This window comes from Cebidichthys violaceus, unplaced genomic scaffold (genome assembly GCF_023349555.1).
Source record: "Cebidichthys violaceus isolate CVI_PGR_0920_01 unplaced genomic scaffold, fCebVio1.0.p SCAF_9, whole genome shotgun sequence".
Taxonomy (NCBI): Eukaryota; Metazoa; Chordata; class Actinopteri; order Perciformes; family Stichaeidae; genus Cebidichthys; species Cebidichthys violaceus.
Genome location: NW_027176975.1, coordinates 4,984,451 through 5,010,063, shown reverse-complemented (window position 1 = coordinate 5,010,063; position 25,613 = coordinate 4,984,451). Strand labels below are relative to the sequence as shown.

General features: G+C 42.7%; 2 protein-coding genes across 5 annotated transcripts in view; both read left to right on the top strand.

The window, feature by feature from the left end:
- The window catches only part of grid2 (glutamate receptor, ionotropic, delta 2), a 434,148-nt gene extending 415,656 nt beyond the window's left edge, over positions 1-18,492 (top strand). For 2 of the 4 annotated variants that reach the window (XM_068703404.1, XM_068703407.1), the window contains 2 exons: positions 3,540-3,780; positions 15,320-18,492. In XM_068703404.1, coding sequence (XP_068559505.1) covers positions 3,540-3,780; positions 15,320-15,778 — 700 coding nt within the window. In that variant the 3' untranslated portion in view covers positions 15,779-18,492. Of the gene's footprint in view, positions 1-3,539; positions 3,781-12,394; positions 12,703-15,319 lie in introns of all 4 variants that reach the window. The other 2 variants (XM_068703405.1, XM_068703406.1) reach the window with 2 other exon arrangements.
- Positions 18,493-22,632: 4,140 nt separating this feature from the next.
- atoh1a (atonal bHLH transcription factor 1a) lies at positions 22,633-24,038 on the top strand. Its single transcript, XM_068704089.1, has 2 exons — positions 22,633-22,900; positions 23,191-24,038. The coding sequence occupies exons 1-2, from the start codon at positions 22,633-22,635 to the stop codon at positions 24,036-24,038; spliced, it is 1,116 nt and encodes a 371-aa protein (XP_068560190.1).
- The last annotated feature ends 1,575 nt before the right edge of the window (positions 24,039-25,613 follow it).

Here is a 25,613-nt window from a genome sequence, read left to right as displayed (position 1 = left end):
CAAGAGACGCTTGGATTACAACAAACATAGAGAGGGAGAGCGACGTCATTCTCTGCTCAGGTTGACATTACTTCACTATATATTTTGCATAGCAAATAGTTGTTTGCTGCTTTATTAATGCTCTGAATCCCGCATATAGAACCTTTAACTTATAGATACAGCCATTAACCTCAACACAGCAAGATCATATTTAAAATGGCAGGGTTTCGGGTAGCTCGCCTGGTAGATCGGACCCCCCCATGTAAGGCTGAGTCCTTCAGCAGTGGCCCGGTTTCTAATCTGATCCGCAGCCCTTTACATGTTGTCCCCTCTCTTCTCCCCCTTCCTTGTCTATTTTTGGCTGTAATATCTAATACAAGTGAAAAAGCCCCAAAAAATAATCTTTTAAAGAGAATCCTATTCAACAATTACAGTTAGGTGTCATTACCTATCCACTGTTTATTTGTTTCCCTTTAAAGGTCAACAGTAAACTCATTTTGTAGAAATATGTCACAAACTTTTTTTACTGTCTGTTATGTTCACAGAGGAGTGAACAAGTGTAAAAGCCACCGCTTATTCCCACTCCTAAAGTGCCCCACAAAAACCTGTGTGACATGACATTTGTGACACGTAAGAGCAATGTACTCATGAGCAGAGATAACAGACGGCAACTCCGAACATGAAGCATGTCTCTTTCTTTCAACAGAAATGAAAAGACATCAAGTAAGACAAGAAATCTTTAGAAGTTGGCGGCAATCCAAGCAAGAAATGATGAAATATTTTGACAAAACATTGCCAGGCTTTTTTTTGAAAGGTGGGATCGCTCTTATTCCATCTCATTAGCCTGTTTGTAATCCGTCTTTCTCCGAAGCCGTCTGTCAGAGTACAGGCTTGTTTGTGTTTGTGAAGTGTCTTTTGTCAAAGTGACAGATAATAAGGTCAGTACTGTATGAAAGGCACAACACTTCTCCGGTAAAAAGCTTGTTTTAACTTTCATGAACAGTGATTTGTTTTTGTGATACTGTCATCAGCAAAGAACAATCTTGTACGGAGTTTCAATTTTGATTAATCACAGGTGCTGTTCAGAAACCCTAACCATAGACATATCAGCAGTGCACCCTGCATGCAACAGTACATTCATTTGTATGTGCATTTTAAAGTGTTATTTTGGAAAAAGAGTCAGCACTAAAGTGGATCTGGAAACGCCTTTGCAAAATAAATTCTGATGTAGCAAACATTTAATATAAAATGACTGATCTGCTGTTTCTGCTGTTGCCGTCTAATATGCTGTTGCGATATTCCCAGAACATGCGAATGCTGCCTTCGTCTCTGGGCAACACAAAACATGACCAATACTAGCTGACATGGAGGAACAATTAGAAATCGCCCAATTGGAACTAATTCCTGAATACCTTTTGTTTTGTTTTCAGTTTGCAACCTTTACTTCTTCTTCTCTGTTTACTGGTGGGTTAGCTTATACCGCCAACTTCTGGCAAATCTACGCTGTAGCAGAGTTTATTTGCTCCAAACCAGTTGAGTTTAATTCACTTTTTTTATTTATTTTTTTGCGACATTTCAGAAATTTGCTTACAATTCACTTGGCAATTCAATAGTTTTTTTTGCGCCACTGCTCCTCAGCACTCAGAGGGTGCAAGGAGTGATCGAGCATGAAGTTATTTCAGAGTCCTGCATTATACAGTACAATATTACCGTCCACAAGTAACTAAGTAACATGTTCAAAAGAAAAATGGAGCAGGGCCCCCTGCTCTACTGAAGAAGAACAGATGCAGCATTGGTATGCAATGAGGGATTTCTACACTGACTACCTCTTCATCATGCCAGTGGGTGATAACCAGGGCATACAACTAGGCCAGTGCTGCCACCATACTACGACTGCTGAACACTATTGCAGACCATTTTGATTTGTTTTGAATCAATGTTGCATATCCCCTAAACAAAGCCTTTTCTAATCTTGGCACTAATCTGAGCCAAACAATCCCACATTCAAGCCGGCAGGTGGTGGACATGATCTCGCATTAGAATGACTGTTGGTGGATTTGCTGTTCGAATTAGTTTGCTGTTCGAATTAGTTCTTCTCTTCTCTTCAGTTCTCTCCTCTTCTCTCCTCTCCTCTCCTCTCCCCTTCTTCTCTCCTCTCCTCTCCTCTCCTCTCCTCTCCTCTCCTCTCCTTTCCTCTTCTCTCCTCTCCTCTCCTCTCCTCTCGTCCCTTTTTAATCCGTCCCATCAATTGCACACACAACTGGCATTTTAACCATGCAGTTCCACAGTCCCACCAGCTCAGTAGAGCCCAGGGAGTGATAAGAGAGTGTCCCTAAATGAGAGTGACGTCGTTGTGAAGCGACGTGCTGAGCCTGTTTGGTTGATTTACATTGAAATGAGCCACGTTTTTACGGCTATTGTGGATGAAATTAATTATGTAAGCTGTCTGCGGTGCTCATTTGCATTTCTTGATTGATTTCAGTCCGTTCTGTGTATTCCGCATGAGGAAAAATGAAGATGAGAGATGGGCACTGTCATTCACGTCAGCGTGTTGTCACTGAAATTGCAGGAGGGGTTTGCCCCCAGGAAGTTGTGCAGATAATTGCAAACATCTGTCTCTATGTACACATGTATGAATCCTGTTTAAGTTTGCGTTGTCATGCATGCAGTTGTGCTTGTGACTTTGTTCATCTCTGAGTGTATCTACCCTGTTGGTGTCAAGCAGCGTGGTGGCTTCGTCTATCCATGAGCGATTATTTGCATCTGTTTGTTTTCTGTGTTAGTATGTGCGTGCCTGGGAGGGAGGTATAAGCACCCGCACACATTCCCACATTGCCTTTTTCCTCTTTGTCTCTCCCTTTTCCCATGGCTCTCCCCCCTCCACGCCAGATAGCTTGTTAAATATCCAGCCGAATGCTAACAGAGCCTCTTTAAGCCTGTCTGTCTGTGTGTGTCTGCAGCTCTCCTCCAAACCAAAACGAACGACCCAGTTAAATAATAAGCTGAAGGCTAACAGAGGGACCCCATCAACCTCTGAGCTGTATCCTCTCTGAAGCCATCAATCGTGCGACTAAAGCTAGGCTGCATAATGACATTGTGGCAGTGTACTCGCGCTGTGCTGCAAAACATATTAATGTTAGCCATAATGAGTTTGACAGCCCAATATGGTTGTCAGGGATCAGAGAGGATTTCAGCTGGCAAACACTGCCCTCCAATGGAAGAGGGGAGCTATGGCAACTGCAGTAAAAGCTGCAGTGTGGTCTGGTTTTATGCAGGTGTGCAAATATTTTTCATTCTCCATGATTGTTTTGAAGCGTTTTGACTAATCATTGAAATGGTGCTCAGACACCATCTATTAACATACCCATTAAATATGCTCACACTTCTGAATGTTTCTCATTCATGCATGCATCTACACGTTCACTCACGTACGCTCGCTTCTGTAAGTATTTTACAAGGATTTGTAAATGTGTAGCTTTTGCGTCAGTGCGTGTACAGTGTGCTCTGTTACTGTATAAGGCTCTGTGCTGACATGCCTGTGTCTCCTGCCTTCATCCTAGAATCCTGGAGCTCCAGCAGAACGGAGACATGGACATCCTGAAACTCAAGTGGTGGCCCAAGGACAGCCCCTGCGACCTCTACAGCTCAGTCCAGACACGGCAGCGCAGCAACGCGCTGGACATCCACAGCTTCGCTGGCGTTTTCTGCGTGCTGGCAGCCGGCGTGGTGCTCTCCTGCCTCATTGCTATGGTGGAGAGTTGGTGGTCACGGAGGAAGGGATCCAGGGTCCCCTCCAAGGAGGTAGGGGGATGGATGGGTGACTGAGTAATGGTACAGAGAGAGGTATAGGGCCTATAATATATCCCATCTATTCTCTTATGTTTTCAGAGGAGAAAGAAGGAGTGTAACGGGTATATAAATAGGAAAAAAAAAAAGAGTGGACAGATTGGATAGATAATGGGTTCAGTTTCAGGTCTAAACGCGCCAAGGAGAGAAGGGTGTGGAATCACTAAATAAGAAGTCTAGACTTTGTGACCAAGTGATGCTAAGTTGAAGAAATAAAAAAAAAAATCCAATTCCTCAGTCAGGATGCATGAGGAAGAGAGATATTAGCAGAGCCTTCCTTGTGAAGGAGTCGTGACAATGACGGCGTTAGGGACCTTTGAAAACCTCCCATGTTCACAATGTCACTTCGCCTGAACTAAATTTACACATAAGAAACAGCAGCAACACTACGCTGAAAGCACAGGCTGCAGCTGTATTCGTTGCCAGGCTTTTGCACATTCTGTCAAAAAGAAGCCTGGAGGTGCTATATTACATCTCCAGGGATTTAACCAGCATTGATCTTTTGCGTAGTCTCGTATATATAAATCCGTGCTCGTGTGGGAAGGGAAGGAAAGGTCAAACAGGACTTGAATGTTTTCAGAAGCCCTGAGAACATTGTGTTAATTTTCCCTTCTCACCCACAATCATGGTCTTAATAGACTGTCAGTTTGTAAAGCATCCTGTCCTGTTTTTAAATCCGTATTGTTTGCGTGGTAACATTTTACCATCAAATTATGAAAATGATTAGCCAAGGAGACATTATCTGCCAAGAGCTAATTTAACTTAACTTACAGTATTTATAAAGGGTGTTCATTTTTCACCCACTTCTTAGTGCTCATTAGTCGACGTAAGTACCGCCATTCATACTGATGTCAAATAAGATATCTAACTTAAACTATGATGCAATATTAAATGGCTTGGTTGACATATCCGAGATACACATACTCACATTAAACACCCATACTCTGAGAGTTTCGGTACGATGAATGAGTTCATGTAGCTGCATGTGTTTACGGTCCAAGTTTCCATTGCGACCACAAAATCCCTACTTCTCTTAGTCTTTACACCTTGATAGAGCACAGTCTCAGTCCAGATCCCCAATATGGATTGAAACTAGTAAGTATTTACTCTATTGGCGCTATAATGTATTCAGCATTCTGCTACTGCACACTCTCACCTCTTTTTTAATGTTTTATTAATGCTATTTTGATGGTGTCGATTAATTTAAAATGAGGCAGACGTGTCGGTGTCAACCTTATTTTTCTGAAAAGTTAATGTTTTGGAGAAAAGATGATAGTGGTTAAAAGCCGAATATAAAAACAGCCCGAGGGCCTGTTTGAGAGTTGCGTGGCGCCTTGACCGAGGCAGAGTCAGAAACACTGACTCACAGTGTTAAACATGGATGTTTATACCAGTGTTCTCTTCAAAACAGTGGCAACACTCCACCTTGTAAATTAGCAGCAGTGCCCTGTGAAATTTCCAATCAGCCTATATGCGGTTGATCACCTCAGCAGGGATATCATTTAAGGCAATCAAAGGCAACATCTTCCCCTCCTAGAAACCCTGCAGTCTGTTGTCATTTGGTAGCTTTGTTTGCTTCCACCGTAGACAAGACAGGTAACATCTTCAAAGAAAAACACAAATGGCTGCTCGTTTAGTTGCATTTCTATTAATGCATCGTGATTACACAAGCTAATACAACCAGAATATTACAGTGTCTTAGCCATTATTGCAACCTCTCTATTCCAGTGTTTTATCCACAAAGGGATTTGACAAGGATTCATACCAGCTTCCAATTGAACTTTGAACGCCTCTCATGTCTCCTGCTATGTTTACCAAAACACAGAGTTCAGCTAAATAACTTCAATCAAATTTGGTATGCAAAACATGCCACTGATGAACTGAAAGAAATGTAATTATGAAGTAATATTTTCACTTTTGGTTTCGAGTTAATTGTTTGTGTCTTGGTTATCAATTAGACTGAGGCATGAAGCAGTACAGATTCATTTTAGCGGAAAATGTTTCTGTCATCAGGTAAATTACTTCAGCTTCAAACAATTGCCTTTTCCACCTCTGAGGAAGCTATTTGATAAAAGCAGGTTAAGGTTAACTTGTGGATAATGACTTCAGAGAATTAACATAGAACGGTTCTGTAACCTATCATTCAACTTCCGTTCCTTAAAACCAATTTACCGTCAATCAGAGGGGAGGTAGATATTAGGAGGTATAACGATTGTTGCCTGGTTACCAAAAAGGGCTTTGACGGGGTAACAAATACGACTTTATACTCATTAGGATTGCTGAGGTGAACATCTCTGTGTGATTCTGACCACCAGAAAGGAGTTAGAGAAGCCTGGCTAATCCCCGTAATCTGTGGTGTCACACTGATTTAAAGTTCCACCAAGAATAAATTAGAAAAGATGACAAAAAGATGGGAATGAAAATAGTGGCTCTATCCAGGATGATTTAGTGTCAGATCAGGTTAGTTTCCATGATAAAAGCCCGATAACACCATTCATCTGGAAAGTAATTTAGAGGGAAAGTTTCAATATGAAGACTCTGTGAAGCAGCGGTTCCAAATGATTAGATGAGCAGCTCTTGGTCAAACATTCGCCTATCATCACACATTATTGCATCACTTCAGTTTCTAGCTTTTGGAGATGATTTCTGCCACTCGTAAGACGTCATTGATGTGACTTGAGTGGTGGTGACCGCCTTTGACAAGAAAGACAGAAATATACTTCAAGCAAAATTAATATTGGTGTGTTGTTGCAGCCAAACAGGTGGTTTGTGGCTTGCCTGATGTGCCTCCATCAGCTGTGATCACTGTAGTGTGCACAAGCTTGTTTGCCAAACTGATTGGAAGTTTCACACGGCTTTGTTTACCGCAAACCTCCTGCAATGGCTTGCAACTGATCAACAGTGGCAAAAGATTTGTTGTTCATTGATTTTTTTTAATTGTTCAATTTTGGATACCTTGTGAGAAAATGTTTAATTTGAAAGCTTAGACTTGCACATGGTGTGAGAGGATTTGTACACTTCTGTGAATACAAAAGAAGGAGCTATAAAGCTGCAGGCAGAGTCCTCCCATCTCAGTCAATTTGCCATGTGCAAGTTCCCCATGCATCTGGCATGATGCGCCATTAAAGTGGCAACAAACTGCCGTGAGAATAGAGCAACATGCTCAACAGCAGGTTGACTGCTGTTCGATCTGCTTAAACGTAATTTAGTTTCTTTTATACTGCTGCCATGATTTGTTTCTCCACCGTCTAATTGCTTCGTGACATCAAGTTACACGTATTAAATACACTGCCTGGCCAAAAAAAAAAAGTCGCCACCTGGATCATCATGCCTAGTGCCTACTGTACAAGCCTGTGGGGGCAGTGCTATGATCTGGGGTTGCTGCAGTTGGTCAGGTCTAGGTTCAGCAACAGTATGTGCTCAAAGAATGAGGTCAGCTGACTACCTGAATATACTGAATGACCAGGTTATTCCATCAATAGATTTTTTCTTTCCTGATGGCGCGGGCATATTCCTAGATGACAGTGCCAGGATTCATCGGGCTCAAATTGTGAAAGAGTGGTTCAGGGAGCATGAGACATCATTTTCACACATGGATTGGCCACCACAGAGTCCAGACCTTAACCCCATTGAGAATCTTTGGGATGTGCTGGAGAAGGCTTTGCGCAGCGGTCAGACTCTACCATCATCAATACAAGATCTTGGTGAGAAATTAATGCAACACTGGATGGAAATACATCTTGTGACATTGCAGATGCTTATCGAAACAATGCCACGGCGAATGCGTGCCGTAATCAAAGCTAAAGGCGGTCCAACGAAATATTAGAGTGTGTGACCTTTTTTTTTTGGTGGCGACCTTTTTTTTGGCCAGGCAGTGTATTTACTGTGCATGCTACCGCCCGTCACGTGGTACGTGACTAAAACAGACATTCTATGTCGCTCAGTTGCTCCAGCGTCTAAGTGTTGTGCCTACAGAAGAAACACAGTCATCAGTTTTGAGGCCCGGTCCGGTGAAACCACATTGCTGCTCTCAACACAACCAGAAATATGTTAACACGTTGGGTCACACTGTATGCTTGTAATCATTTTATTCTATGTCGCAACATTAGCACCCAACTGACCGCCAGTGTAATTGTTGTTTTAGACCAGGCAACAATATTTTTTTTTCTCCAGCACACACACACACACACACACACACACACACACCGACAGATGCACCACGTCTACCCCTTACCTCCAGCCCCCTGCTCAGTTACAAGCTTTAATCTGTCATTCAGATCAGTAGTCATGTCCGCCAAACCAGCAACCACAAAGACACCGAACTGCTGGTCGGGCACAAAGTCACGTCAAGCACAGTGTGATTCAGCTGCAACATACGGAAACACACTCGCCCCCCTGCCGTCTTCATTAGCCACTAAGAGCAGCCATTGGAATCAGCCCCTGACTGAGCGCAGGAGTGGAGGCGCAGCACTGAATAGAAGGGACAGCAGGGATTTAAACGCCGATAGTCTTTAATTCTCTTTGTAGTTGTTGAGCTTTTGCATATCAAGGCGTCATGCAGTAACTCAATGTGTAACAAAAATTATTATTATTATTATTATTATTAGTAGTAGTAGTAGTATTAGTATTATTGTTATTATTAATATTAATGTAGAAGTCACATACAAGTGAACGGGTGAACTTCATAGGTATGCACATTATAATACATTTAGTGTTACTATTATTCGTCCACTGCCTCATTAAACGACAATAAAAGACACATATGTATAGCTTTTAAGGTATTTTACTTTTTATGCTTCGAGGAGGGAGTACGATATGATTTGAGTGCAAATCAAAACAAAGCATTGAGATAATAGAAGGAGCAAAGCAATAGGATATGCAAATTAAGAACAAAGTTGTGAGCATCATTGGAATAGCCCCTTTCGTGCTTCCATGGTGAAAATGAAGTTGGCTCAGTCAGCCATGGTTGTTTTTGATAGTTGACCCTTGACATTTCTCCTTCACCCTATCAAAGCATTGACCTATTGATTGCCTTTGGTTTAGCACAAGGTTTTGCTCAGAGTAACCACTGAACCTCAAGGGGGTCAGTGTGCTTCAAACAAAGCAGTAGTGGGATCATCAGGCAGCGTCGGAAAGCCCCTGCACCCACTCCTTTACGACTGGCAACGCATTTTGTGTGTACAAATGAGTTCAGCAATATGAGCAACTTTGAGGAGATACTGTCCCAAAGTGTTGAGCAATCAATACGCCGCGCCAATCTCTATGACAGTAAGCTTTTAACCCCGCCCTCGAGCGTGGGTGTTTGGGACAATCATACACACGTTTGCCTTCGAGTCGTACGAATTGGTTCGTTTAAAGCACACACCAGCCTTAAAGACTGACAAATTGTCTGCAAAGGTCACTGCACTTAAAAATAGAACACACCGCATTGATCAAAGATTTTCATTTGGCTGACACGTTATTTCCTACTTCTTCCTAAAATGATCCTGTCATAATATATATATATATATATATATATATATATAAAAACTGTGGGAATACCATACTCAGATCTCAAATCACCATCTGTGCAGAATGTTTCCAAATGGGCAACCAGCTGCAAAGATGGTTGCTGAGAACAGAAGAGGAGAGATTCAAGCTGGGACCACTGCAGCATGTCCTGACTCAGTGGAGGAAGGAAGACAAATTTAAGTCAACTTCAAAGCAGCTAATTAGATAAATTGCATATGTTGCACTTTATCGACCGGGGAAAACTCTGCCTCTGCATGCAATTTGGCCTTAGTCATGGCCAATGGAGTAAGTCTGGTGTGCTTAATGTCATCCAACTTCCTGAAGTTAAATTATTAATAAAGTGAAGCAAACCATGAAGCTTGTAATTAACTTCATTAGACGCCTCACTCTCTGTCAGTTCAAATCAGGAACTCTGTCTTGCTGTCACAGTGAATGCTAACACCGCTCGAGACCATCACACCGAGCCGACGGCATGCAGCTCCCCGTGCATTTCTGCAAGCTTCACATAAAATTGGAAAGCCTGGTGACCCACTCTTCATGCGTGGAGAACTTGGCTTAGTAAAATACATTGGCACCAGGGGTATGAGTTGCGAGTGCAGGCTTGGCATGAGGACTCAACTTCCAATGCCCTACTCTAATATAGTTTGTTAAACCAGTTTCACGCTTCCAGTGGTCAGCCCGGTCGCGAGGTGCAACGTGAACAGGGTCGCACGGGCCGCGTCGCAAATGATTGGCTAGCTGCAGGTCCCGGAAGTGCTTATACACTGATTTCAATTTCACGTTGCTTTAAAAATGGAGCGCTTTGATGAAATGTTGGCTGAGCAAGTCTTGAAAATGTAAAAAGAAGAAGAGAAGAGGTCGTTTGCAGGGACCTTGCACGCTGTCCCCACCACACCACATCATGAAACAGGTTTTACTGTGTCCAAAAAGACATATTACAGACTTACCTTTTGGAGAATTAAGGCTAATATCAACCACATCTCCCATGCATGCCGACACGTCATCATTAGCTAACGTTCAGCTCAACCTCTTCCGTCATGTCCGGATTATTTCAATACAGCGAATGCGCAAGCTTTGTGTCCGATACGCCATATCATGAAGCCCATTATTGCAAGATACACATTTGTTCTGTTTGTTTTAAACATGCTTCATAAGTCCTGGTGGTTTCCAGCTCATGTTCTCAGTGACATACACTCGACTTAAGATGGACAACCATTCCCCTTGAAAACACTGCTACAAATCATGACTCGGTTCATCCATCAGATTGTATGGCCAAAAACACCATCCCCACCTGCCACTCACATGCACACATGCTTCCTGCATACATGGAAACCCACAATCCACCGCTCAAGCTCTAACACGGCTTAGTGTTTGTGTCTCTGTGTATCTTATACATACTGAAACATACCTAATCCCACACTGTACATGTCTGCACACGCCTTTACATTCATTGCTGTAATGCTGTGGTAACTGCATTTGACTGTGAGCTCTATGTCAGTGTTTGTGCCTGTGCTATGGGTCTGTGTTAAGTGTTATGTGGAATGACTGACATTGCTATCTATGAGGCTGCTTCTCACTGTAAACTGTTTGCTTATGAGTTTTTTTTTTACCGAGCTTATTCACTCACAAGCATAAAAACACTTAATTTCCACGGAGTTGACGAATGTGTTTCACCCATGGTGTGTCTTAGTTGAGCGCATTTGACAAGTCATCCCTGCTAACCTGGATCTTTGATAGTTCACACGTTAGTTTAAAGGAATTCTGACTACAGAGAACTACAGTTCTTACATGCTGAATGTATCCCAACATGCATTTGTCCTACAATTTTGGAAATGAGGAATCTTCCGCTGTATTGCTACTCTTTCACTGTGCTCTAAAGCATCTGAACTCATTTTGGGTCGGTGCCTGGGTGGGTGACGTCGGGGCATGCTTGTGATGATAGTACTGTATATTTAAGGACAAATGGATCAAGGTGCTGTTAAAACAGCTTTGGAAGCCAAACTAAAATGTGTCATCTTGATCCTTTTGACAAGCTATTTCCAGATGAGTGTCTGAGGCACAGCTGTATTTCTTTACCCTTTTTTGGCCGATGCATAAATATATATGTTCTACAAGAAGTTTGTATGAAAGAGTTCTGTCATTGGAATCAACCACATCTCCACAAGTTCAAAACTGAGAGTAATTATAATGCTGCATATTGACAAAAATAGAAACAATGTTCATTGTCAGAACTCTTCCATAATGGTGACGTATGTGGTTTTGACCCTGTCTGATATTTCATATAATCCATGTAGATTTAGCATGAGAAGAGCGGGCACTTCCTTGTGTATCACCTTCTTTGGTACACCTAAAGCAGCTGACCTCTTCTTTTGGAAGTTTGTGGTTTGGATGGGAATTGCCGGCCTCCTCGTTCTAACTCTATATAATAATCTGTGTCTCTGTGGCTCAAAGCTCTCATATTTCCCTTTTGTTGTGTTTTTGTAGATAAGTACTCTGTGTTGAGGGGTGTAGCGGGCGAGGGGGAGAGAGAGAGAGAGAGAGAGAGAGAGAGAGAGGGAGAGAGCAATACAAAATGCCATTTAAACGTCTCCCCTTTCCAGGTATATAACGACTGTGTGAATGTCTCTCTGAGGACACAAACACGGAACGACCTGCTTAACTGTGTGTGCTGACTGACTGCCGTGTCTTTCTTCTCGCTCAACCCCCACCCGTCTGTCTCTCCAATTGACTTCTCTCTCTCCCCCACCTTACGATCCTTCCATCTGCCTGACCTTGTCTGTCTCTCATCCCTTCTCTGCCCGTCTGCCGATTGTCTGCTTGTGTGTCTATTTGGCTTGTTTTTTTTTTTATTTTGGCTTGTTTTAATCTTCCCACTTAACTTGCATGCACACACACACACCCACACATACACACATACACACACATACCAACACATTGGTATGAATTACTTCACATCTCTCTCCTATCAAACTCTCTCTCTCTTTTTTCTCTCTGTCCTTCTGTCCCTCTTGCTCACACACACACACACACACACATGCACGTCACACGCTCATACCAGACGCAGGCAGATGGTCCATCTGCCAGGCAAGCTGCTGATCCTTGCCCTCACAACCCCAACGAGCACCCTCTCGCCCTGGGCGGTCAGACCCAGAACCAGAACCCCAACACCGCTAACACCACTGCCCCCACCGCCACCCATTACCAGCCCCCAGCATGCTGCGACATCCCCTGCGCCCTGATTGTGCAGCACTCCTATGAACCCACCAACCCCTCCAAGCTCACCCCAAAAATGAGAATGACCACCTTCACCACCTCACCTCCCACCCCAAGGTTATACATACAATAGAGGATATAAATAATATATTGGTTAGTAATGCTTGAAGACAGATGCTGTTAGAAATGTGATGATTTATGAATGGTACTTTGTTAAGAGGAAGGATGGACATTAAGGAGCAGGCTTCAAACTGTGGTGCTCACAGTATAGCAAAGCTCTCTGCTGGATGCAAATGTACCTCTTTCGAAAACGTTTTTTTATACACCTGGCATGTTGCCGGTTGACTTTGTGTGCAATGATGCCTTGCTGCCGTTAGAGGGTGCTGTCTCTCTATCGAGAAGCAAATAGAGCATCATCTTCGACCAGACAGTTGAAGTTACATGTTCTGTAAAGGTATATATGCAAGTAAAGGCCTTCAATGAAGTATTTATTTTATGTAACATAGAGATTTTTGCAAAACCTCTTATTACAAAATGAAGCCAAAAAATATTTTGCTGTGTGAAGTCCAAAATAAGGCCTTTGCATTACACAGTAAATTACAGATCAATATTTATATATATATATTTCATATATTATATGTCAGAATAGGTTCTGATTATTTGGGTGATTCAGTGTTGACTTGTATTCTGTAATGTTCCGGTGTGCATCCTGGAGAAAGCCTCCCTTCACAGTAACAAAAATGCAGTCAGGTCCTTCAACTTTTCTCCATAAAAACCTTCCACTCTTCCTTGCCTCGGCCCCTTTCGATCACTCCTCGTAGTTGCCCACTAGTGTCCTCTCACTGACAGCAGACTGACCATTTGTGATTCACTCTTCTCTTTCACTCCCCTTCATTCTTTTTTGGTACCGACTCTAACCTTTCGGATATCCCCTCCCTCAAACGTTCAGTGTGTGTATGATAGTGTCACGACAAGCACTAGCGCCCCCTCGTCCTCTCCTTCCTCCCACTGTCCCTTCCTTAGATGGCAACCAGGGGGCACCACTGTTGGTCCCCTCTATCCATGAGCTACATACAGTAGGTCCAGAGCCCCCTCGAGACCCGAAGGACACTCAGGTAACTCTGTCTTTACCCCCAGTAATGTGACTCCCCTCCTCACAAAACCCTGTTGGACGTTTCCCCAAACAGTGTTTTCCATGAAGTGTGAGATGAGACACTTAAAATGAAATGACACCCCACACTCTCCACCCCCTACCTCTGAGACCCTTACCCTCCATAACGACCAGAGAAGCACACTGCCACACGTGTGTGGACAATGCAAACTGCAAAAGTAGTTTTGGAAACTCTCTCCAGCACCTAACACCTTTCAGCTAAGCCTTCTCCTCTCTATATCCTCACATCATCCATTGCTCCCTCACACCACTGTCCCCTATCCAGTAAAAGCATGAAACATCTGTCACGGAGTGTTACCATCCTTTAGACGTGGATAAGTTATTTATAGGCGAATATAGTGATCATAAGTTTCATTTAACGTATGCTCTTAAGTTAAGTTGAATGATAAGTTAACGTTTGCGCTTTGTCTTGAAATTGTTAAGATTAAGACTATTTAAGACTATTAAACATTGTTTGATTGAAGTTGGATAATCTACATTCTATGATGCAGTTGATTAACGAGCTATATGTGGCCCGGAAAAAGAATTTCACTTGAAAATGAGATGTCAATCTCAATGTGAATTTTTTTGGCATGATGGCTAGAATGCAAATGTGACAAAAAGCAGGAAAAAAACAAAATGTATTGCTGAGGATTTGGACTGCCTTCCGTATTATAAGTTGTATTTGTAATGTACTATTATGATATGGACAATAGACCGAGCGCTCTGGAATCACAGAGCACGAAGCATGATGGCGGTGTGTTTTCTGTGTGTATTCCAGATTATCTGCACTCCCTTAAAGACCTTGTAGAAGAAGTGTGTGTATGTTTCTCTCCTTCAATATCCTGACCACAGCTCAGAGTGTGCTTCTCTTCCCTCCATCTCTCCCCTTCTCTCTTTTTGCTCTCCCTGCTTCCTGTCACATCCATGTTTCCCTGTGACCACCAAACATGTTTGTATTACTCTTACGTTGTGTCACCCCCACTCCTCCCCTCACTATTGCAATTAATCCTCAACTTGAACCTCATTTTTTATTTGTGCCAAAACCTTCGTTTGGCCACATGCCGTCTTGTCATCATCATTTCATCACCTGCGTTGTCCAACTACCCTTCTCCTGCTTTCACTATTATTCTTACTATCCATTTATACTGGATGGATGGATGGATGACATCCCTATTGCTGATTCTGAATACAAATACACCCCATCCTTGTCCATTTCCCCTTTTTCAAAAATATATCCTCTCTGCACGTACTCTGTTCTGTTTCCTTCACTGTTCTCTATTTCCTTACTCCTCTATTTGCACTACCTCCACTCCTATTCCTTTACCTCCTCTCTCTCCTTTTCTTTCTTTATCCACCATCGCCCACTCTTTCATCCCTCTCATCCTGTCCTTCTCTTCCCTTCTCCATTTCCCTCACCTCCATCCCCAACCCTTAAACACTGACCCCGGGATATTTCTCCTTTCTCACCCCTTCTCATCCTTCCTTTCCAACGTCTTCTTTCCCACCCAATATTCTTTCCAAATGGCCTCCCTCTTCGCATTAACCCCTCTTACCTTCTACCATTTCCCATCACCGCTTTCTCCTCTCCGTCCTACTCCTGCCCCTCCCCACCTGCAGGACGATAAGGAGATCGACCTGGAGCACCTACACCGCCGGGTTAACAGCTTGTGCACCGAGGATGAAAGCCCCCACAAGCAATTCTCCACCTCTTCCGTCGATTTAACACCCCTTGACATGGATGCGCTGCCTGCCGCGCGCCAGGCACTCGAGCAGATCAGCGATTTCCGCAACACCCACATTACCACCACCACCTTCATCCCCGAGCAGATCCAGACCCTTAGCCGCAGCCTATCTGCCAAAGCCGCTGCTGGATTTTCCGCTGGTTTCGGTAGCGGCGGCGGAGGCGTCCTCCAGGACCACCGGACTGGTGGGGTGGGCCCTTTCAGGCAGAGGGCCCCCAACGGTGGCTTCTTCCGCAGCCCCATCAAAACAATGTCCTCCATCCCCTACCAGCCCACAGGTCCAGGACCCAACTTTGGATATGGCAATGATCCAGACAGGGGCACCTCTATATGAGGGGTTGCTTAGGATATGGTTGGTTCAGGAGGAAGAAAAGGAGGAGGAGGAGGAGCAGGAGGAGGCAAGGTGGCTAGGGTCAGTCATGGGATGGTAGAAGAAATACATTGTGGCTAAGCTAAAAGTCAGAGGATAGAGATGTGTACATAGGAATCTTTATGTTTTCAGTTTCTGCTTGGATGTTTCCAGGGGTGTCCATTTTGTATGTAGAGAAGATGAAGGAGGTGGAGGTCTATCGGGGGCATTCCTTATCCTCCTGCAAGCCGTGCTGGTGAGGTGCAAAAAGGGAAGGAGTGGTTTGAATCTTTGCTTTATTGTTGTTGTTCTTGTGATTGTTTGGGGGATTATTTTTTGGGGAAATGTGTGAAAGGGGATCTTTTTTTTATTGCTTCTGTTTTATGAAATGAGGACCGCCTCATGTAACAGACATCTTCTGAAATTACCTGACTATTATTATGTCAAACCCAACGCGGAGGGTTTACTTTATGCTCGTCTGACCACAGGAAACACGTCTATATTCCTGTGAGCTCCAGGGCTGCCATTGGTGGATGACCGGTGGTGTCGTTAGCCATTAAACAACTCCAAGGGGCTCACACTACTAAGCAATTATTGAATAGTTTGTTTTTTTTTATTTATGAAGACGTATATAGCAGTAGTTTTGTCCATAGCCCTGGGAATACAGACAACAGCCCCTTGTAGTTTTGAAAAGGCCCCCCTCTCAGTGAATATCGGAAGATTCCACTTCTCCACTTCTACTCTGCCTTTTCACTATGCGGGAGTCCATACTGAGTTTTCTCTTCTCTGGTGTTGTTTCACCGATACCTGGGGATCTAAATGTGTTATGGGGTCCACACAGTGGCCTGACTTGACCTAAGACTGAACACACGCTGACCCCATCACGGAGCATCGGTCTGAAAAGGACAAAAAAAAAACTGCTGAAATGCCATGACAGTGCAACAATATGACACTGAATCGCCAGTGTGGTGCGTCGATCTTGAACAATTTCTGCCATTTTGGTGCATCACCTTGAAACGGTTGTCACCACTTTGATGCACATTACAGACCCTTTGTCAACCCCACTGCACTGTACCAGTGCCCACAGACCTGTAAGTGATTGTATGTAGATCTGACCTTTTCTTTTCTCACCTGTACTGTGCTATCTGCTTTTCAAGTCAAGGTGAGATCCTCTAGTCAGACTCTCAGAGGGATAGCAAAAGGGATGATACAAAAAAAAAAAATCAACTTATAGAAAAAAAAAACATAAAAGACAAGCCGAAAGACTTCAAGAAGCTTATGCTTATTATATGTCTTTTATTGAATTTTGTTTTTGAAAAAAAAAAAAAGATTTTAATGCGTGGAATGTGTTTTGGTCAGGAAGTACAAAAAAAAAAATAGTTCTGAGCTGTCTACTTGTTTCTTTCTCTCAGCCAACTTAGAAAAACTGCTAAATGAGTGCTGTAGTCTCTGGTTTTGCATCATTACGTCATTCAAACGTTTGCTTTAGATTTTCTTTCTTTTGTTTCGCTTCATTATAGCGCTGCCATAGCTCGGTTGTTTAAAAGATGAAAAACTCATTCTGTACGGTCATGTCCTGTTCGAGTTCATTATTCACTTCTTGTCAGGTTCAAGTGGGGAAATGGTTGATTTTGTGTTGAGGAGAAGCCATTGCAACAGCATCTTCAGTACAGGCCTTATATGTCAACTAGCTAGCTGCACCCTCCCAACTTCAGCAAATACAGCTTTCGGGTCACGGGAATGTCACGAAGAGTCAACGGCCATTGGAACCCAATGGCTGCCTTTTAATGAGACGAGTCCGAAATTCTATTTCATATCTGTAATGTTAAGGGTACTGTTTATATAACTTGTTTTTTTAAAGTGCCAATTAATTCAAATGAGACCATTGAGGTGCATTTTGGGGTGGGGAAAGGGAATGGTACATTAAGAGTATTAAAGGAATATTTTGTGGATTAGGGGCTGGGATCGTAAAATGGAACCAAATCTTTTTCACTAACACTGTATTAATAATTGATAATGTTAGTTGTTTAGAACAAGTTTTCAGTTTATCTTTAAGAACTAAAACCGCAAAATGTTGTGCGTAGAGAACTCAGTCGAGCCACAGTGTTTTGAAGCAAGCATTCTTAGGCATTCTTTTCTTATATTAGGCTACAGTATGGCTATTGAATGACAAATAGGACACAGACATTTAAAAGGTTTTATTTAGTATAAATGAAAGAGACATTATAAAAATGTATATTTTACATGTTGATGCTATTTTTGTTTAACAAAAAGAGAAGAATATATCATGATGAGCTTTAGCGTTGAGTTTAGCAGTCACATTACTGCGTTTGGTTTTCCCTCCTTCTGCCCATGGTCAACATAAACACATGAACACACAAACTCTTTGCTTTTCTCATGTCATCCTGAGTTCATTTTATTATTTGCTGGCTAAATAACAAAAAGTGGCAAGTTGATTAAAAAGAAAGCATGCACAAACTTGCTCTTGCGCTATCTGTTAACATTTTTAATTTCATACATAGAACTACAGGATTTACTTGATAATTTTCAAAACTTTATGATGTACAGTATTTAATATAGGCCTATTTTGTTGTATGTGTTGCATATTATTCAAAAACTGAACAAACTGGGGCCTCTGTTACAAGTGGCAAAGCTTTCTGTGTATAATTTGTCTAATAAACAGGTTTTCTACAGTGGGATGGTATTTGTTGTTTTTGGTAATCATACATGAACAGTGGTGCATTTCAGAAACACAGCAATGACTCCTCCAAGTGTCGTTTCACTTCATGCTAAAATGATTTAGTTGTTTCTTTGTTAGCTCCAAATATCTGTACATTTCTTTCCACAGCATTCTGTTTTCAGGCTTGTCTTCTACTTTTCCAATACAAATGGTTACAAATGAAGTCTCAGACGCTGGTAAGTAGTCATGCTTTCATCAAGAGTTTTAGTCTAGATTATCTCCTTCACTGTCTTTTATTTCATTATTGACATGTATCATTAGGAAACAAATTACATCTGATTTGTTTGTGTGGAGGCTGAGAACAATCCGGTGTTAAAGGTCCATAATATGACATTGGGAGCCTTTTGATTGCACTCAGCGGCTCTCAACATGGCCGCCATGAGCCGGCGGCTCATAGCTAATGGTGGCAATAGCGCTAACAGTAAGAATGGCAAACGTGCTGACAGTGCTAACAGCATCTACCTGAGGGGGAGCTTTGTTAAACTTGCATTGTCACGGTGTCATTTTGACCTTTTAATTTTCAAAGAGCCAATTGATCCAGAACAAATACACCAGTAAAACTGATTGATGCTGGCAGCGTGTCATTTAATAATGGATGAAAAGAGATTCCATCCCTTGTAGTACTTGTAGCTTCAAATTATTAAAGAGATTTAAGGAGGGGACATTTTGTGGGAGGGAAGAGAAAAATACAATTGCCAACATGTTTAAATGGGTTTTGGTGATCTGAGATGATTTAATGTGTGAAAAGGATTTTGAGTATAAGCTTTTGTCTCTTTCACTTCAAATAGACTATCACTTCAAAGGCCTGTGTACTGCTGTTAACAGCTGGATAGACGCACTGCTGAGGACGACTGCTGTCAAGTTCAGTGGAGCACTACATTGTCGTGCTCCATTTTAACCAGTGGATGGCACTATTTAGCCCTCAGAGATCCTGTATTTCAGACTTTATATGCTTTATAACCAAATTAATGTCAGATATTTCCCGAATTTGTGGAAGAAATTGATAGAAACAGATAGTTCATTTAATTTCACTGGACGCAGTTGCGTGACAACCAACTTGACCCCAAGTTAGACATCATCTTATGGTAGCCTACAAGTCAAAGGAGAGATCAAAGTCAGCATCTTCATATAGCCTGCAGTCATATCATAATAATCATCTGTACTAGCTCCCTATGGGGAGTAAACATGTACCTGAAGTCCTTATGCTCTCCGTTTTCTTTGGTGAAAGTGTATTTGCACCTTCATTGTTTTTGATCGTTTCAGGAGATGAGCAAAATAGACTTAGTTGTTGAGGACACACACAACTGTTGTTGTTTAGCAAGACCTATCTAGATTGTCTACTTTAGCAAAATACAACACTTACAACAACTATTTTCAGTAAATGTCCTGCATTCATAATTTTACTTAAGTATTACTATTAGAAGCAAAATATAGACCTATGTATCTAAAAAAGGGTTGGACTAGTGAACACTTACAGCCTCAACAATAAAATCCAAGTATTATAATGTTGCAGCTGATTGGGAATAATGTTAAATTCAATATAGATTGTACTCCTTACTTTTTAAATGTATTACATAGTTGTATGTACAATGTTGGTCTTTATTATTTATCTTACATAAGTAAAAATTAGAACATTATATATTGCGTATTCTTTTTACAATATATATTTATAGTTACTTTCCAATTATACTCGACTTTTCCAGGTGTTACATGTCAAACTAAAGTTTGGAGACAATACAGTTCCCTTGGTGTGGCTAATTTTAGAGCTTCAAAATATCTTCATATTTTAGCACCTCGTTAAAAACAATACCGTGGATTCAATGAGTTTGGGAAAGGCTACAGTGAAGTTTAGAAATCCCTGTGCAGCTCCCCTCACTTCGGTCTCGTGCCCGTCGCGCCCCTGTCTCCCGGGAGATGGGAATGAGAAGCGGCAGCACGCAGACTCCTCTCGCGCATTGGAATGGGAGCCTCCCTCCCCTCTCCCCCGAGGAGCCCCCCAGGCGTGACCAATGGAACATAGAGTCTCCATTGTGGCCGCGACACTTTAATAATCGCCAGCTACAATATCCAACCTGTCGGTAGCTTCAGGAGCCCGGCCCGGCCCGTTGGATGGGGGGCTTGTAGGTGGGAAGAGGGGGCGAACGCTCGGCGCCAGACCTCTAGCCCGCAAGACGTCCCCATGATGAATACATGAATAAAAAATAGAAAAGATTGATGTTGGGTTATCTCTGAAATCATGGGAGTTTCTCCGCACAAATTGTGTTTCTCCCACAATTTCCAGCTCCTTCTATTTTAGAAGTCTTCTCTGTTTAGATCAAAAACCCCATATTTCTAACCACTCTTAAAGAGAAATGTCATGTCAAAGTTGGGATGTTTAATTGATAAGATAATGGCCTGCTGCTTCTGATGCCCTTTTCGTTTGTCCTGGATGTTGTGTGAAAGTTGTGAAAACGTAGACTGCAGGGGTAGTAACAGGTTAAGTCATTGTGCGTCAAACATTGGGCTACTGTATTTAACACTGAGGCTACATCCTTTTCCTAAATCGACCGTGGCAATTAGGTTAAATAGCCAATTTCTACCCAGCAATTAGCTCTTTGTTCATTTGCCAGGGAAGGCCTACAATTTGCATCTCAGTATGGTCGCTTTGATCAGCAGACTGCAGGTGGATACAACACAAAACAAACTTTGGACAAATTAAAGGTATTAGCTATAATTTCTTCAAAGTGTATTTTGCTACCTGCTTACAATGTTACTTTTTAACTTGTGTTCGCAACTCTTATTGAAATATCTGATACTAATTTGATATTAGAAATAATGTATATCCAATACATCGTGTTTTGTCTGTGAGTATCTGCAGCATATTTCTCTTTCTCTCTTTCTCTCTTCCACTCTCTGTGTGTGTGTGTGTGTGTGTGTGTGTGTGTGTGTGTGTGTGTGTGTGTGTGTGAGCGAGCGAGCGCGTGCGCGCGCGCCCCCGTGTCCTTTCTATCTTCGCTTCTTCCAGTTGCAATCGCGCCTACTGCTCGTGTCAGTGCGGAAACAGTGTTGAGCGCAAGACCCCTGCTCATGTTTCCGTTCCCTGTGAAGCCCTTTTTACCGACAGGGCGTTCCTAGAGCTGGATCAAAAGGTTTTAGACTCGCTACAATAGAAAAATGGAAACTGGAGATGATCTTAGAATGAATGAATTGACAATGAGCGTTCGAAGCCCCAGGAGCGGCAACTATTTTTGGGGCATTTTTTTTTCTTCTTTTTTTTATCAAGCTGACTTTTGCTCAAGCGTTGCTATTGCTCAACGCTTCTTTTTATGTATTAGTCAGGCTTCACTCCCTCAGCTCTCTTAATGTCTGCTTATTCCTTGCATTTGTGTTACTACTGAGGGATGAAATGCAGTTATTTTCTAAATTCAAAAACAATCTATATGGGCCTGTATTGAGGTGAAGCCCCATGTTTTCAGTTTATTTTGGGGACATATTTTGCTCGATTCCTGTCTTTCATTTGTCTCTTCTAAAAGTTGTGAAACAAAGTTACGGGATGCACCTTAGTCTGTGTTGACTTGAATTGAGGATTGGGGGTTCCAGTGTAAAACTGATGAGGTTTAACTGATGCAAAATGAAATGCAGCTTTCACACAACAAGTCCCCCCCCCCCCCCCCCCCCAGTCATACCTGAGACGTCAGACCCAGGAACAGCATTCTGTCCCAGCTGCGGACGTCTCGCGCTGTCCACGCTCCTACATAAAACCACCACCTCCCCATGCACGTGCGTCCTGTGGGAGGTTCCCCTTACCTCCCTTGCGTTAAACACTCCTTGCGTTATCATAAACAGTCCGGCTTCGGGGGGCCATAATCACCTCTCTCGGGCCTTTACCGAGACTTCTCATTGGACGTCAACACGCGACCAGCGCGAGGAGGGGGGCTCCCAGACGCGTGCCGCTTTTTAAACCGAGGCAGCGCCTTGAGACACCAGAGAAGGAGTCCCGCACGCGACAGTCATATTCACACAGCGCGACAGCATAACCGTGCGTGCCTCCAAGAAAAAAAAAAATCTAATATTGTAAGTCGGTTCAACTTTGCCTACATTTGGGTATTTTTTTGGAAACATGGATGTCCGAAGTGTGGAAGACTGGAGCAGAGGCGAGGTGGCAGTCCTCAACTCGCGGCTGCAGAGCCCCAGATTGGTGGAGAGGGGAGGGGAGCAGCAGCAGCTCGAGGAGTCCCGCTATGAACCTGGACCGACGCTCGTGGACAGCGGCAGCGACCCACGCGCCTGGCTGGCTCCTGCGCAGCCTTCGGGCACCTGCGCGGCACACGCCAGTTCACCCGACTACCTGCGGCACTCGCCCTGCCCGAGCACCGGCTCCTACCACGGTGAGACACACTTCTTGTCATTTTCATTTTGGACAACATTTCCAATCGCCCGCGATGCAACATCACGTGCAACAGGCAACAGGGATTTGCACCGGCGTTAAATCCTTTGGTTTGCACTGAAGGTCTCACATAGGCAGAATAAGCATTACTTTACTGAGAGCTTATGTGCAAAGTGTATTTTGTAATGAATGCATTGTAATGCGCTTGATAACAAAACATATATCAGCATGTATCATAGGTGTGTGGTCAAACCAGACCAGTTCATCACATTTGTGTTTTCATTTTTTCAGAGAGTGGTTCCCCGGAGTCCTCGGGCCACCCCAGCCCTCCCAGCTACAGAAAAACTGCCAAGAGCCCCTCCTCCTCTTCGCTCAAAGTCAGGGACTTGTGCCGTCTTCAAGGCACGGTCACCGGGTCCGACGAGGAGTCATCCCCGAGACAGAGAGCCCAGTCCAGCAGACCAGTCCACGGAGTGCAGAAGCAGAGGCGCGTAGCCGCCAACGCGCGCGAAAGGAGGCGGATGCACGGGCTTAACTACGCGTTCGACGAGCTGCGCAGCGTCATCCCCGCGTTGGACAACGACAAAAAGCTCTCCAAATATGAAACTTTACAGATGGCGCAGATTTACATCAACGCTCTGGCTGATCTGCTCGAAGGTCCCGTCTCCTCCAGCAGCAGCAGCAGCAGCAGCAACTCCGAAGTCTCAAACAATAAAAACAACTCGCCAAAGTGTGACATTGCGCTTCCATCCGCCGTTGGTTTTGACGGGGCGAAGGACAGGGCCTCCCCGGCCCCCGCAACCTGTAGGACAGCGGCGGCTGTGCCCGTCTCCGGTGGCGGCTTACCTGTTCACATCAGCGGGATGCCCTTCCACCCCTCCTTTGACGACGGCTCGTTTTCCGCCATGGTTGAAGAAGCGATGCGTTCGCCCTCTCCTCCTCCCTCCGCTCGGGCGGGCAGCTCGCTCGCACCGGTCGGTGGCGGGAGGAAAGAGTCTCCCCGGAGCGACGGAGAGTTTTCCCCGCACTCCCACTTCAGTGACTCTGATGAAATAGCGATGGAGCTCCACTCAAGTGAAGAGGACGACTTCTCAGATCTCAAGCTGCGCAGCCACCATCATCACACGGTTGCTTTCTGAATGATTACAAAAATAACCGACTTTATTAAAAAGTTCACGACAACAAAGTAATGGCCGTTCACCGTGTCAATCATGCCGTCTATCTGTTGCTAACAAAACACCGTTCAAGATGATGGAAATGTCATGTTCAATTTTTAACAATAATTCTATTTTATCAACTTGTTTCATAGTGTAAAGGTTATTTTTTCGTGTGAGATAGACCTAATTCGGTTCTGCCAATAGATGTATAGCCTATAATTTCCAGTTTCCATGGAGACGTGGCTGGAAGACCCCTCTGCCATGTCGCGCGCAGCACTGCCATGGGTATTTCCCACGTCACTCCGACCAAAAAAGCTGTCTTCCACAAAATAATAATTTTATGGATAATTGCTTATATTTGATAATGTAAAAAAAGTTGGGTTTTTGTAGCTATAATATGATTTTTGTTTTGATTTTTGTTTAAATTTGTTAATTTGTTTGTATAATGTATTTTGTTTTGCAACTTCAAAAGTTCATAATGTGCACTTTAAAAATATACGAGCCAGAGGCTTGAGGACTACGACCTTTGTTTTCACACCATAAACAATATTGTGTTGCTTTGTTTGCTAGTGTAGTATTGCCAATTCCAAACAAATAGCCTATTTAATGTAGCCATCAATGCTGCCTTCTTTTGTATTTTGTTTTGTACCTTCAGATGAACTTGTGTGTCTTTTGCTTTCACTGGATGAGATTAATTGACATGTAGGCCTATTTATTGCTGATATGTTTCATTTGATTTGCTTTTTATAACTCCATACATACATTTCTTAAATAAATAAATAAAAACTATAACTTTGCCATTCATTGTTATGTTCATTTGATTTTGGGAATAAAAAGGCAAACGAAAATGTAATGTCTCTTTGTCTCTGTTGTTTCCACGCACCTTTTTTTTTTTTTACTGCAGTGAACTTTTTTATCAGCTGTTTTTAAACAGTGAACAGTAACCCCTACCCTTTTGTTTCCACTTATTTTTCCAGTATTAAAATAATAATAATAATAAAAATAATAATAATAATAACAGGTTGTTTGTGGTGGTTGGAAAATTAAGTCTGTTAAGACTTTTAGAGCTCTTAGAACAACTGAACAGGCTTATGGCTTCTATGTTATAATAGCGACCAATAACACAATTATATAATAATAATTACAATAATGAAACTACTACTAATAATAATGATAATAGTAATAGTAATAATGTAAGTTTGATAAATTGATGAATAAAAAATACAGGCTTTCAGGAATTACCTAATTTTATAAATTGCATCCACTGCCTATAACGAAATGTACATCCACACATCGTACTGTAACCTTCATGAATGTTTATGAATGTTAAAAACAGCCTGAGTGATAGTATCTTAACAGGGCCTAACGGGGTTTGGGAGATAATGAACACAAATAAAAAAGTTGCTTTTTGAACGACCAACGTTAATAATATAAGTATTTAAAACCACACAAGTGTTCCTTTCCATCTAATTAAAAAAAAAAGTTCATCACTTGATCACCTCTTATGTAAGTTAACATGACAACGACGTGAAACGTGTCTAACACGCGCTCGCTCGC

Bases quoted from the DNA above. Each gene is read 5' to 3' on its own strand.
- atoh1a (XM_068704089.1), top strand. From the start codon at position 22,633: ATGGATGTCCGAAGTGTGGAAGACTGGAGCAGAGGCGAGGTGGCAGTC. The intron at 22,901-23,190 runs GTGAGACACACT...TCATTTTTTCAG, and splicing joins GAGCACCGGCTCCTACCACG to AGAGTGGTTCCCCGGAGTCC.